The sequence below is a fragment of the Pleurodeles waltl genome, chromosome 6 (genome assembly GCF_031143425.1).
Source record: "Pleurodeles waltl isolate 20211129_DDA chromosome 6, aPleWal1.hap1.20221129, whole genome shotgun sequence".
NCBI lineage: Eukaryota > Metazoa > Chordata > Amphibia > Caudata > Salamandridae > Pleurodeles > Pleurodeles waltl.
The window spans coordinates 1,177,790,231-1,177,805,867 of NC_090445.1; the positions used below are offsets into that span (position 1 = coordinate 1,177,790,231).

The 15,637-nt window shown below is 42.7% G+C and overlaps 1 protein-coding gene across 4 annotated transcripts in view; it reads left to right on the plus strand.

The window, feature by feature from the left end:
• The window catches only part of ECD (ecdysoneless cell cycle regulator), a 246,754-nt gene that overhangs the window by 186,135 nt on the left and 44,982 nt on the right, over positions 1-15,637 (plus strand). For all 4 annotated transcript variants that reach the window (XM_069240405.1, XM_069240406.1, XM_069240407.1 and 1 more), the window contains one exon: positions 12,041-12,224. In XM_069240405.1, the coding sequence (XP_069096506.1) occupies positions 12,041-12,224 (184 nt within the window). The remainder of the gene's footprint in view (positions 1-12,040; positions 12,225-15,637) is intronic.

Genomic DNA, 15,637 nt, shown 5'->3' on the forward strand with positions numbered 1-15,637 from the left:
TTTAGCTAGGGCTGCAGCATATCATGGGGTCACCATGCACACTGAACTGTTAGAAGATTTTTTGTTTAATACCCTCTCCTTCACACGTTCAAAATATCAGTGCCTCCCCATGCTCCCAGGCATGTTAAAACACTCCGATCAAATATTTAACGAGCCAGTTAAGGCACGCATAATTATGCCCAGGATAGAGAAAAAGTACAAACCACCTCCCTCTGATCCTGAGTACATAACACAAGTTCCTCCAGATTCAGTGGTAGTCAGCGCTGCCAGAAAAAGGGCAAACTCCAAGTCATCAGGAGATGCACCCCCACCAGATAAAGAAAGCAGAAAGTTTGACGCAGCAGGGAAGAGTTGCATCCCAAGTAGCGAATCAGTGGAGGATAGCTAACTCACAAGCACTGTTAGCTAGATACAACAGGGCCCATTGGAATGAGATGCAAGACATAATTCAGCATCTCCCCAAAGAACATCAGAAGAGGGCACAGCAAATAGTGGAGGAAGGGCAAGCCATCACGAATAATCAAATTCGATCTGCCCTAGACACCGCTGCCAGGAGTGTCAACACAACAGTAACAATAAGAAGGCATGCATGGCTCAGGTCCTCTGGCTTTAAACCCGAAATACAGCAATCGGTGTTAAATATGCCATTCAATAAAAAACAACTTTTTGGCCCAGAAGTTGACACAGCCATTGAGAAATTGCGCAAAGATTCAGACACCGCAAAAGCAATGGGTGCACTATACACCACACCATACAGGGGATCCTTTCAGAAACCTCAGTTTAGAGGTGGATTTAGAACACAAGCAGCAGAGGCATCCACATCGTAGGCAAAACCAACCAACCACAATACCAACAAGGTGGTTTTAGGGGCACATATAGGGGGCAGTATCACAGAAATAGAGGGAAGTTTCAAACCTCTAAACAAACTCCACAGCACCCTAAGAAGTGACTTGGCTCATCCCCTTCCACTCTACACCTCTCCTGTGTGGGGAAGACTGCAACAGTTCCACGCCAATTGTCAAAACATTACCTCAGACAATTGGGTACTATCAATTATCCGCACTGGTTATTGCCTTGAATTGATACAAACTCCCCCAATCATTCCACCAAAACAACACAAACTATCCACAGAACACATCAATCTGTTACAAGAAGAAGTCAAATCTCTTTTACTCAAACAAGCAATAGGACCTGTGCCACAAGATCAAGTAGGGACAGGAATTTATTCTCTATATTTCCTGATTCCCAAAAAAGATAGCACCCTCAGACCAATATTAGATCTCAGGACCCTCAATCTTTGCATCCTGTCAGAACATTTTCACATTGTAACTCTTCAAGATGTTATCCCACTACTCCAAAAACATGATTTCATGGCAACATTAGACCTCAAGTATGCGTATTTTCATATACCCATCCATTCTGAGCACAGAAAAAATCTCAGGTTTGTCATTCAAGGAAAGCACTATCAGTTCAAAGTGTTGCCCTTTGGAATAACAACAGCTCCAAGGGTATTTACAAAGTGCCTAGTGGTAGTCGCTGCCTACCTAGGAAGACAACATATACATATTTTTCTATATCTAGACGATTGGCTAATAAAATCAAACAGTCATACGCAGTGTCAAAAACATACGCATTACGTTATACAAACCCTCAACACGCTAGGGTTCTCAATAAGTTACCAAAAGTTGCATCTGTGAGAAAGTAGCCTCTTTCTAGCCTTGTTACCCCCACTTTTAGCCTGTTTGTGTGTGTATGTCAGGGTATTTTCACTGTCTCACTGGGATCCTGCTAGCCAGGGCCCAGTGCTCATAGTGAAAACCCTATGTTTTCAGTATGTTTGTTATGTGTCACTGGGACCCTGCTAGCCAGGACCCCAGTGCTCATAAGTTTGTGGCCTATATGTATGTGTTCCCTGTGTGATGCCTAACTGTCTCACTGAGGCTCTGCTAACCAGAACCTCAGTGGTTATGCTCTCTCATTTCTTTCAAATTGTCACTAACAGGCTAGTGACCAATTTTACCAATTTACATTGGCTTACTGGAACACCCTTATAATTCCCTAGTATATGGTACTGAGGTACCCAGGGTATTGGGGTTCCAGGAGATTCCTATGGGCTGCAGCATTTCTTTTGCCACCCATAGGGAGCTCTGACAATTCTTACACAGGCCTGCCACTGCAGCCTGAGTGAAATAACGTCCAAGTTATTTCACAGCCATTTTACACTGCACTTAAGTAACTTATAAGTCACCTATATGTCTAACCTTTACCTGGTAAAGGTTAGGTGCAAAGTTACTTAGTGTGAGGGCACCCTGGCACTAGCCAAGGTGCCCCCACATTGTTCAGGGCCAATTCCCCGGACTTTGTGAGTGCGGGGACACCATTACACGCGTGCACTACATATAGGTCACTACCTATATGTAGCTTCACAATGGTAACTCCGAATATGGCCATGTAACATGTCTATGATCATGGAATTGCCCCCTCTATGCCATCCTGGCATAGTTGGCACAATCCCATGATCCCAGTGGTCTGTAGCACAGACCCTGGTACTGCCAAACTGCCCTTCCTGGGGTTTCACTGCAGCTGCTGCTGCTGCCAACCCCTCAGACAGGCATCTGCCCTCCTGGGGTCCAGCCAGGCCTGGCCCAGGATGGCAGAACAAAGGACTTCCTCTGAGAGAGGGTGTTACACCCTCTCCCTTTGGAAAATGGTGTGAAGGCAGGGGAGGAGTAGCCTCCCCCAGCCTCTGGAAATGCTTTCTTGGGCACAGAGGTGCCCAATTCTGCATAAGTCAGTCTACACCGGTTCAGGGGACCCCTTAGCCCTGCTCTGGTGCGAAACTGGACAAAGGAAAGGGGAGTGACCACTCCCCTGACCTGCACCTCCCCTGGGAGGTGTCCAGAGCTCCTCCAGTATGCTCCAGACCTCTGCCATCTTGGAAACAGAGGTGCTGCTGGCACACTGGACTGCTCTGAGTGGCCAGTGCCACCAGGTGACGTCAGAGACTCCTTCTGATAGGCTCCTTCAGGTGTTAGTAGCCTATCCTCTCTCCTGGGTGGCCAAACCCTCTTTTCTGGCTATTTAGGGTCTCTGTCTCTGGGGAAACTTTAGATAACGAATGCAAGAGCTCATCCGAGTTCCTCTGCATCTCTCTCTTCACCTTCTGCCAAGGAATCGACTGCTGACCGCGCTGGAAGCCTGCAAAACGACAACATAGTAGCAAAGACGACTACTGCAACTCTGTAACGCTGATCCTGCCGCCTTCTCGACTGTTTTCCTGGTGGTGCATGCTGTGGGGGTAGTCTGCCTCCTCTCTGCACTAGAAGCTCCGAAGAAATCTCCCGTGGGTCGACGGAATCTTCCCCCTGCAACCGCAGGCACCAAAAAGCTGCATTACCGGTCCCTTGGGTCTCCTCTCAGCACGACGAGCGAGGTCCCTCGAATCCAGCAACTCTGTCCAAGTGGCCCCCACAGTCCAGTGACTCTTCAGTCCAAGTTTGATGGAGGTAAGTCCTTGCCTCACCTCGCTAGACTGCATTGCTGGGAACTGCGACTTTTGCAGCTACTCCGGCCTCCGTGCACTTCCGGCGGAAATCCTTTGTGCACAGTCCAGCCTGGGTCCACGGCACTCTAACCTGCATTGCACAACCTCCTAAGTTGTTCTCCGGCGACGTGGGACTTCTTTGTGCGACTTCGGGTGAGCACCGTTTTCACGCATCCTCGTAGTGCCTGTTTCTGGCACTTCTCCGTGTGCTACCTGCTGCTAAGAGGGCTCCTTGTCTTGCTCGACGTCCCCTCTACCTCCTGGTCCAATTTGCGACCTCCTGGTCCCTCCTGGGCCACAGCAGCATCCAAAAACGCTAACCGCACGATTTGCAGCTAGCAAGGCTTGTTGGCGTTCTTTCGGCGGGAAAACACTTCTGCACGACTCTACAAGGCGAGAGGGATCCGTCCTCTAAAGGGGAAGTCTCTAGCCCTTTGCGTTCCTGCAGAAACCGCAGCTTCTTCTGTCCAGTAGAAGCTTCTTTGCACCCGCAGCTGGCATTTCCTGGGCATCTGCCCATCTCCGACTTGCTTGTGACTTTTGGACTTGGTCCCCTTGTTCCACAGGTACCCCAGATTGGAAATCCAGCGTTGTTGCATTGTTGGTTTGTGTCTTTGTATATTTCCTATCCTCTCACTGAGGGTACACACTAAGATACTTTGGCACATTGTCATAAAAATAAAGTACCTTTATTTTTAGTATAACTGTGTATTGTGTTTTCTTATGATATTGTGCATATGACACTAAGTGGTACTGTAGTAGCTTCACACGTCTCCTAGTTCAGCCTAAGCTGCTCTGCTAAGCTACCATTATCTATCAGCCTAAGCTGCTAGACACCCTATACACTAATAAGGGATAACTGGGCCTGGTGCAAGGTGCAAGTACCCCTTGGTACTCACTACAAGCCAGTCCAGCCTCCTACAGCATCTACAACCTGCACAAATACAACAGTATCTGGGTGCAATACTAAATACTCAGAGTGCTAGCATGTCCAAATACGCAAAGAATACAAGCATTCCAAGACATAATCGCACAGATACAGACAAATCAACAGTACACTGTCAGATTTGTCATGAAGATTTTAGGGATGATGGCAGCGTGTATTGCAATTGTTCCACACGCATGACTAAACTTGCAGCCCTTACAACAGTGCCTTGCACAACAGTGGTCACAGGCACATGGTCAACTTCAAGATCTAGTGTTGATAGACTGCCAAACTTGCATGTCCCTTCAGTGGTGGAATGCCACAAATCTAAACAAAGGGCGGCCATTTCAAGACCCTGTGCCTCAGACCATAATTACAACAGATGCATCGATGATTGGTTGTGGAGCTCACCTCAACAATCACAACATTCAAGGACATTTGGATGCAAAACACAAACAGCTACACATAAATCACTTAGAAGTGTTAGCTGTCTTCCTAGCACTCAAAGCTTTTCAGCCTCTTCTCACACAGAAGAATGTCCTTATCAAAACAGACAACATGACAACCATGTATTACCTAAACAAACAAGGAGGGACACATTTGTCCCATCTCTCCCTTCTAGCCCAGAAAATTTGGAAATGAGCAATCCACAACCAAATTCACCTGGTAGCACAATACATTCCATGAATACACAACCAATTGGCAGATGTTCTCGGCAGAAATCATCAACAAACACACGAGTGGGAGATTCACCCTCATGTACTTCAAAAATACTTTCAACAATGGGGAACACCAAACATAGATCTGTTCCCCACAAGCGAAAACGCAAAATGCCAAAACTTTGCATCCAGATACCCACATCCCCTATCCAAGGGCAATGCTCTATGGATCAATTGGTCAGGGATATTTGCTTACGCTTTTCCCCCTCCCCCACTCATTCCATTTGTAGTCACCAAATTGCATCAAAACACACTCAATATGATACTCATAGCACCAACGTGGGCCCATCAACTGTGGTACACAACATTGTTAGACCTGTCAGTAGTACCACACTCCAAACTCCCAAACAGACCAGACCTGTTGACACAAAACAAAGGAAAAATCAGGCACCCAAATACCAACACACTCAATCTGGCGATTTGGCTCCTCAGGTCATAGAGTTTGGATATTTACAACTACCATCAGAATGTATGGACGTTATTAAGCAAGCAAGAAACAAACCCACTACTAGACAGTGCTATGCTAACAAATGCAAAATATTTGTATATTACTGTCAATCTAAACAGATTGACCCTCTTACAGCATCAATACAAGATATTGTATGCTATTTACTTCATTTACAAAAATCTAATTTAGCATTCTCTTCCATAAAAATACATCTTACTGCAATTTCAGCATATTTACAAAATATACAGCACAGCTCCTTATTTAGAGTTCCTGTTATTAAAACTTTAATGGAAGGTTTAAAACGCATCATTCCACCCAGGACACTGCCAGTTCCCTCTTGGAATTGAAACATAGTGCTTATGCGACTTATGGGCCCACCAATTGAACATATGCACTCATGTCAGATGCAATTCTTAACATGGAAGGTTGCCTTCCTAGTCGTAATTACTTCGTTGCAAAGAGTCAGTGAAATTCAAGCCTTCACTATTGAAGAACTGTTCAAACAAGTACACAAACATAAAGTTGTACTAAGAACAAACCCCAAATTTGTTCCAAAGGTAGTATTGCCTTTTCATATAAATCAAACAGTGGAACTACCAGTCTTCTTCCCACAGCCAGATTCTGTGGCAGAAGTAGCTCTACATACATTAGACATTAAAAGAGCACTAATGTATTATATAGACAGAACAAAACCATTCAGAAAAACAAAACAGCTGTTTGTAGCTTTTCAAGAAACGCATATAGGTAACCCCATTTCAAAACTAGGATTAGCAAAATGGATTGTAAGATGCATCCAAACATGCTACATTAAAGCCAAAAGACAACTCTTAGTTACTCCTAAAGCACATTCTACAAGGAAAAAAGGTGCTACAATGGCTTTTTTTTAGGAAATATACCAATGGCTGAAATATGTAAAGCAGCTATTTGGTCAACACCACATACATTCACTAAACACTACTGTGTGGATGTTTTAGCTACACAACAAGCCACAGTAGGTCAATCTGTACTCAGAACGTTATTTCAAAAACTTCAACTCCTACAGGCTAACCACTGCTTTTATGGGAGGACCATCTGCTTTTTAGTCTATGCACAGCATGTGTATCTGCAGCTACACATGCCACAGAACGGAAAATGTCACTTACCCAGTGTACTTCTGTTCGTGGCATGTTCTGCTGCAGATTCACATGCACCCTCCCACTTCCCTGGGAGCCTGTAGTCGTTTAAGTTAACTGCATTAGCATGGACATCTCCTTTCTTTTTCACCTATATACTCTATCACGCCTACCGTACCCTCTGCGGGGAAAACAATCTAACATGGGGTTGATGCCCATGCGCAATGGAACCGAAGAGGAGGAGTCCCTCAATCCTGTGACTTAAACACTTCTTCGAAGAAAAACAACTTGTAACACTCCGAGCCCAACACCAGATGGCAGAGGTATAATGCACAGCATGCGAATCTGCAGCAGAACATGCCACGAACAGATGTACACTGGGTAAGTGACATTTTCCATAAACTACATAGCCATCCTTTTTTTAATACACTATCTGTATCGCTCTCTCTCTATATCTATATATTCCTTCCTGCGGGAAAATAATATAACAAAAGACTCAATGCCCATACGCAGTATCACTGAGATGAGGAGTCACTCGATCTTGTCACTCGAAAAGATTCTTCAAACAAAAATAACTTGCAACACGCTGAACCCCATACTAGATGGCGTACTTATGCAACGTGTGTGAACCTACAGCACTACATGCCATGAACCGAGGTCTACTGGGTAAGTGACATTTTCTTTCAGATAAAAACCCTCCACCCCACAACTAAAAAGAATATAAAAAAAATTAATTGATTAAAAAAAAAAAAAAAAAGTTCTCTTAGAGATTAGGGAGGGTATGCTAAAGATGATAGAAACAAAAAAAAAGTAAAAAAAAAAAATGTAAGGCCATTTTGCAGCTTGTGAAAAAGGGACAGAAAATGACGTAGAGAAAATGTGGTTGATTGGTGAAGACACATGGGTTACTTACTTAGAGGAAATGTATTGTGATGGGTATGGAGTCATTTAGCAGACACAGAGGCAGTCAGAGTTTGATTACTATTAGAAAGGAGTGGATGCTAAATAATAGGCACCCTCTGTAAATCAGCTGAAATCTTACACAATGAGCTGAGCTGGTCAAAAAAGGTTGGAAAGACATTAGGGAAAGTATGTAGGAGGCTAACAATAAGTGAAAATAAAAATCTATAAATCAATATTTCAAAGGCTGAACCTCGCATGTTAACAAAATGTTGTGCTAAAGAACACAAAGTGAGGTAATTAAGTAGTAGAATATCCACCAGTTTCTGAGGCACACCTGGGAAAGACATGAGGGGTTCCCATACTGACGCATTTTTAATGCATATTGATGCATTAAAAAAAAATTCCCTTGGACAAGTGGTGCTGAAGTTCAGGATTAGAGTAAACCTATGTAATATGAGCAATGTGGTGAAGACAGCATTTGTAGATGTAAAGTGTACATGTTGGTTAATTATAAAGTGTAATTGTTTGCATGTTCTTTTGGACTGTCTGAGGTGTTTACTAGCAAGTAAAACGTTTTAAAGCCAAGGCAAGCAACCAAATTTCTGATAGACATGAAGTCTTTTGCTGTAACATGTGTAGCTGGAAGGTTTTTGTTAGGTGTGAAGGACTTTTTAAAGGAAGACCAGTTATTTAGTTTTTAATGATATTAATGACATGATCCATTCTTAACATATTTTTAACCATTGCAGAGGACTCTTAAAGTGTAAATAATTGTTAAATATTATAAAGTATTATGTACAACTGCATTTACAATGTATAATTATCATGTGTGGGTAATTTAACATTGTTTAAAAGACTCCGATCTAAATAAACATAACTTTTTTACTTTGACTTGCCGGATAACCTCTCTGTATACATACTCAAACCCCTGTAAACATTGTGGGAAGCACACAAATAAACTCCAACACTATTTCGCCCAGTACAACTACACACCTTACTTGAGGCCTTTAACATTTGGGGGGCATTATGACCCTGGCGGAAGGCGGAGAACCAGCGGTAAGACCGCCAACAGGCTGGCGGTCTTACTTTGTGGAATTATGACCATGGCAGTTATCGCCATGGTCATCCGCCAGTTCTCTGTTCCGCCCGCTAGGGCGGAGATGACTGCTGGGCTGGAGACCTGGGTCTCCAGCCCGGCGGCCGTCACTAGACCGCCGGCACTATTTGGACCTGGCTTACCGCCGTGGATTTCCAGCAGTTTGAACCGCCATGAAATCCATGGCGGTAAGCACGATCAGTGCCAGGGAATTCCTTCCCTGGCACTGATAGGGGTCTTCCCCACCACCACCCCGACTCCCACCCCTACACCCCCCCCCTACACCCCCCACCACCCCTGCCACCCCCCAAAGCTGGCAGGGCCCCCCTCCCCACCCAGACCCCCAACATCACATCACATCACCCATACCCACACAACACGCACGCAGGCACCACCTACACACTTACACGCCGACACACATGCCTACATCCACACACACACAGTCAGACACGCACACCCACATTCAAACATACACGCACACATCCATACAGACATACACGCACTCATTCCCATACACACAACACCCCCGCAAGCATACACGCACTCACACACCCCCTCTACATACACACACGCACACCCCCATGGACCCACACAACATCCCCCCACCCCCCTCCCCTCATGGACGATCGACTTACCTGGTCCGACGATCCTCCGGGAGGGGACGGGAGCCATGGGGGCAGCTCTGCCGACACCACACCGCCAACAGAACACCGCCACGGCGAATCACAGGACGTGATTCGCTGGGCGGTGTTCTGTTGGCGTGGAGGTGGAGCAACCTCCACTTCCCCGCCTCCCGCCAGTATGGCAGTTGGTGGCTGTCCGTCCGTAAAAGGACGGAGAGCTGCCAACGGTCATAATAGGCCGAGCGGCAAACCGCCACCACTGACCCCCCTATTGTGTTAAAACCTGTACAAGCCAGTTTGTTCTAGAAGGAAAATATTCTTACCCTTTAAATACTGTTTAAGCGTTCTAAAGATGCCTTGTAAACATCTTACAATCTACATCCAATAGGATGATAATCCAATGAAAGAGCCGCCCTATTGCTCTTCTTGTTGACTGTATAAGCTTTAAGCGGAATTTGAAGCTTTTTGCAGCCTATAGGGTCAAATTGGAGAATGCTCACAGAAAACCATTTGGACCACCGGGTCCTGATGATTTAGCTGATTAAGTCATGCCTTTCATGCATTGTTTAGTTAGGAAGCTCCGACTTTGGAAAGATGCTGATTTTCTTTGATTACTTTTTAGTATGTATACAGAGTTGTAATGTACAAGGGTCATTGTTCGCATGTTACATTATTAGAGTGTACAAAAGAGTTCAGATTGTTTTACAAAAGTCACATTTTTTGAGTCATTTGATTTTCCTTTCTTTTGTGCCTCAAGGCACATAGCTGCATATTCCATTTTTGACTTCCAAAGCTCATTGTTATACCACTTTTTGTGTTCTCCTCAGTCTTACCCTGTTTTCCATTTAAGGGTTTCACAAAACGTTTCCATTCTCTATATGTATGTTTCCAAAAGGCCATTGTTTGTTTAGACTTAGGGTTCCTAATTATAGCCATTCCCCTACCTTTAACAAATGCATTATTAGACCTATGAGTTAATCCAAGAATTGTATTTTTGTAATTGAACTACTTGCACCTGAGCTCAATAATTCTGCTAGAGTATTTCTGTGCTTTTACATCGTTACTCATTTTACACTACAATTGCTTTGTAGTGTCCCTAGGGGCTTCAACATATATACCCCAGATAAAAACTGTTGCTGTTCTATTATTTGTAGATTATGGTCACTTATAGTCCTTCGCTAATCTCAAAATCTGTACACAAGTTGATTAACAATAGGGAAGCATAGAGTATTCGAGTAAATTCCTTCTAAAATTAACTAATCTCACTAGGTGCATAAGATTTGTTCCTACCATTAAGTGATCTTAAATTCTAGCTCTCTAGCGAGATGGTTCCAAATGTTCATTCCCACTGCTGTACAAGAGCTGGTGCAGGAATCCCCAATAGTCTGTTTTGGTCAGCACACCAATCATCCCTAATGTTCTCTAATGCTTTATTTAAATTCAAATCCCCTGTTTAGATTAAATAGTTGTGTTGTTTGTTCTGTACAGATCATAGAGTGCATCTTTTAGATTTTTCACAGACAGAGATATAGGTTTTTTCCTCATCATTGCATTTTGGAGTTTCACTTGTTCATCAGGATATTAATCCTAAATGTAACTTAAATCACCTCTGGGAGATATTGTCGAAAATGAGGATTATCTAATCTCACCAGTCATAAATTAAACTAATGAAAATGTCCTAACTGGTATGCACAGAGTTAAGCCAATGCATGTTTGTGTGATTCATAGCCTTAGCAGATGTAACCTAATTTTTCCAAACTAAATAATTATGAAAAAAAACTTGTATAACTAATTCTAAGTGGAAAAACTTAGTGGTCCACAATCAAAAAACATAAAGAGAATAGTAAAATACAGCATTGTTTATGCGATTTTTTGAGTACCACCAATGTTTTTGTTTATCATAGAGGTTTACACCTGAAAAACATAGTACTTAAAGCAGCAGGAGAATTGTCACTAGATAGTTAACAAACTAAAGCAATGTACTTTTTCCATATCACTTCAACAGATTAGTTAAGGTGAATACAATACACCACTCTTAGGTTAAAAAAAAAAAAAAGGTTTCAACAGCTAGGATTTTGTCACGCATCATATTTTGTTATTCTGCTGCTCATTTTCCTTGTAGGCTGTATTGGGAAAACCACATGCAATTATTGACACACAGAAAAATGCTCAAAAATCTCCTTTTCATTACATTTCAAGATGAATGGCAACTTTCTAGTGCAATTACATGCAGATTTTCAGTGGACCAGATGAAAATATTAAGGAGAAAGAAAGATTGTAAATTATTTTTCTCACAGACTTCAATCTTATGAATACATTTATTAGACAGAACCACACTATAATGTCCTAAAGACTAGGAAGATTTTCTTTCTTTTTTTTTTCTTTTTAAATGTATACAAGAACACTTGATCAACAATTGGTAATTACTGCAGTTATCAAACCATCAAGAAGGTTGCTCGAATGTGATGGGAAAGGAATGCAGCAAGATGTTGAAACGAGTGCAACTAATCTGAAATGTTAAAGGGAAGCGTAAACTCGAATAAGTGACAGAGAAGCTTTGAACTAGTCTTACTAGAATACGAGGTATGGGCTCATTGTTTGTACAGCCTTAAACAGAGCTGTGTCCATGGCATATACTTAGTACAAACAAAAGAATGTGTACCCTTTCAGATGATAGCTGGTTGGATTTATCTCCAAATGAACTGGAGAAGATTTTACAAGATGCAGCCGGTTTGAAAGATTCCACTCCCACTGCTGGTGAGGAAGAGCAGAAGTATAATTTGTCAGAAGTCACAGAAAGCATGAAGGCATTTATATCAAAAGTGTCTACACATGAAGGAGCAGAAGTGCCACGGTAAGCATCTTTATGTACCCTTCAGACTTTTCATTACATGCAGTGTCTGTCAGAGGCAGTGAAAATGAATTTTATCAGCCTCTGCGGCTGCTACAGATCAGGTTATGGATTTTAACTGAGATCAAATCATATTGTGTCATCTCTTTGCTTACACTTATTTGCACCAATGCACTGCACATAGTTGTCAATTGGCAAAGAAAATGAAATTTTGGTTACATCAAATAGTTGGGTATTGTAATTTGTGAAACAGTTGGTAAGACAAGAACTGTAACATAAGAGTAGTTATGTGTAGAATATACATTCATGACTTTCAAACACAACACTGAAAAACAATGGTAATCAGTTGGAAAGAGACAATCATTTATTTGTTCAGAATCAAAACGGAAGAATAAGTAATTTGTATGACTTTCACACTTGTGGACGGCAAGTTGTGGCCTGGGGCAGATCAGTAGACTGTTATGTAGAAGAGATTTTATGAGTTGTAATTACTTCAGTCTTGAATTGTTACAGGGTGGCCTTTGCACATTGAAAAAGTTGAACAGAGAAGGGTTTGTGATGGAACGTGGATAGGATAGAAATAAAGGTAAAGCTCAGACAAGAGATTTGTCAACTGGTTTTAGAGGCTCATATTGGGTCAAGGATTAGCTGATGTGTGTGTGGATGCATGCCTGTATTGGTTAAAAACACCTAGAGGTCTAAATTACTTACTCTCCCGTGAAGAGGGATCATGGAAAGTAGGCAGACTAGGGGGTTAGAGTAGCTGGAGCAGACGGTGGTAGTAAGTACCTCTGGATTTGGCGAACTGAGCATAAGGAATTGGAAGTCCATGTTGTTCTATAAAGCAATTAGTTATTGTCATCTGAAGAAAACTGTAGTAAATAAAATATTCGTTTGTGATATGTGTAAAGTTATTTCAGTCTTAAATAGGAGATTCTACCATGAGATGTGTATAGGGAGGCTTGAAGGGTTCCAGCGTAAAACTTATGGGACTATTGGTGATGGTGATGCGGAGCACCAGGAAACCAAGAAAGCACAGTTTGAGAGATAGGAGGCAAACCATTTCAAAAAATGTTCTTGCCAAGTGTAGAGAAATGAGTTTCGAACATTATTTTATGATCTTGTGAACAGCAATTGTTAAGGCTCTAGAAAGGTCTTTGAGGGTGAATGATGGTGAGTGGAGCTTAGCAAGTTAGATACATGAGTAGGGGCCATTTCAGTAAAATGAAGTTGTCAAATGGGTCTGAGATGGTGAATAGATTGTGATGCAGAGCGAAGACCAAGTTTAAGGTTGCTCTTCTAATGCTACACATGTATGTTCTGAGACAAATGTAACTCTCATCTCGTAAGTGAATAACTGTTCCAAGAACTGGGTAAACTGATATTCATTGTTGCATAGTCGTGTTTTATATAGAGGTGGCGCCGCTGTACCCATGACGAGCTAATTGTAAATAACACCACCTCAGGCAAATTTCTAGTACAATTTATTACTAGCAAATAACCTGTAGTGACGTGAGGTTAAAAAATCTATACAGAACTGTCTTGAAGCATAGTTGTGCCTGTTATATCCCATTTTTGCCACATCCTAAATAGGGCACAAAAACTTCGGGCCAGCCCAGTTTTTATAGTCAGTTTCGTACAACAGTCAAAATAACCACTTTTAGAGTGATAGCATTGCAAGTGTTCAGAACAGAGCATAAAGTGATGGGGTTAATATGTAAGGATTCTCTGTTCTCATTTGGTGGAACACCCCAAAATGTTACCTGTCTCGCAGTATGGATAAACACACAGGGCATGAACATTTCATTGTTCCCTGGGATTATTTGATCTTTATTAATCACTTGTGCCCTGAAGAAGGTGAGTGACCCGGACAGGCCACTTCACACCGAAACGTACGTCAGCACTAGTTTTTGAGACCAGGGCATTCAGAATACACTTAAGCACTGTATTTGATGAACAAGGACAGTACAGTGGATGGACCTTTTTTCCCCCTCATGACTTGGATACAAAGGAGGATCTATACATAAGAAGGGGACTCGTATAAAAGAAACCCCAGGTGAAGCAATCATAAGTGCTATTAGGGATCTCCTCACCATAGAGGTGGCAAAAAAACAATAGGCTGGACACATTGGTTTTTGGAACGCGGTATATGTTATTCAAATGTCTATCCATGGAGTCTTGGTATATATTTTGGTATAATTTTGTGAATTTCCCTTGTTGTCTTTTCATTCTTTTTGTCTTGATGACTGTTTTTATATTGCATGAGTGTTTGGATGGCTCTGTTTTTCGATTTTAGATAGATTGATTATTCCCAGGATAAATTATTGATTCTATTATTGAGTAATTGTGTGTTTAGGTCACAATTAATGTCTGTAGGAGGCTGACCTGGCTTATAGTGGGCACCTTGTGGTACTTACACCTTGTGCCAGGTCCAGTTATCCATTATTAGTAGAATAGAGGTGTTCTAGCAGCTTAGGCTGATAGAGGTAGCTATAGCAGAGCAGCGCAGGCTGAACTAGGAGACATGCAAAGCTCCTACCATACCACTTATATCATATAGCACTATATCATAAGAAAACAATACTCAGAGTTACTAAAAATAAAGGTACTTTATTTTAGTGACAGTATGCCAAAAGTATCTCAGAGGATATACTCCCCTAGGAGGTAAGACATATACACAAAATATATGCACACAAACCAAAATCAGGTAAGTAACAGTTAGAAAAGTAGTGCAAACAATGTAGAATCACAATAGAAGGCAACAGGGAGAAATAGGCGTAGGGGCAACACAAACCATATACTCCAAAAGTGGAATGCGAACCACGAATGGACCCCAGGCCTAGTGTCGTGTGTAGAGGGTCGTTGGGAGTGTAAGAAAACACTAAGGGTGTCCAAGATACCCCACCCCAAGACCCTGAAAAGTAGGAGTAAATTTACAGTACTACCCTAAAAAGACAGTAAAGTTGAGATAGGGGATTCTGCAATGACAACAATTGACTGCAAAGCACTGAAGACGGATTCCTGGACATGAGGACCTGTAAAGGAAGGGGACCAAGTCCAGGAGTCGCGCAAGTGTCCGGGGGGGGGGGCAGGAGCCCACTAAACCCCAGATGAAGGTGCAAAAGGGGCTGCCTTCGGGTGGAAGAAGTCGAAGATTCTGCAACAACCGAAGGCGCCAGGAACTTATCCTTTGGTCAGAAGATGTCCCACGGCGTGCTGGAGGATGCATAGTTGTTTCCACGCAGAAATACCGCAAACACGCCTTGCTAGCTGCAAGAGTCGCGGTTGAGGATTTTGGGTGCTGCTAGGGCCCAGGAAGGACCAGGAGGTCACCTCTTGGAGGAGGAGCCAGAGGGGCACTCAGCAACACGGAGAGCCCACGCAGAAGCAAGCAGCACCCGCAGAAGCACCTGAAC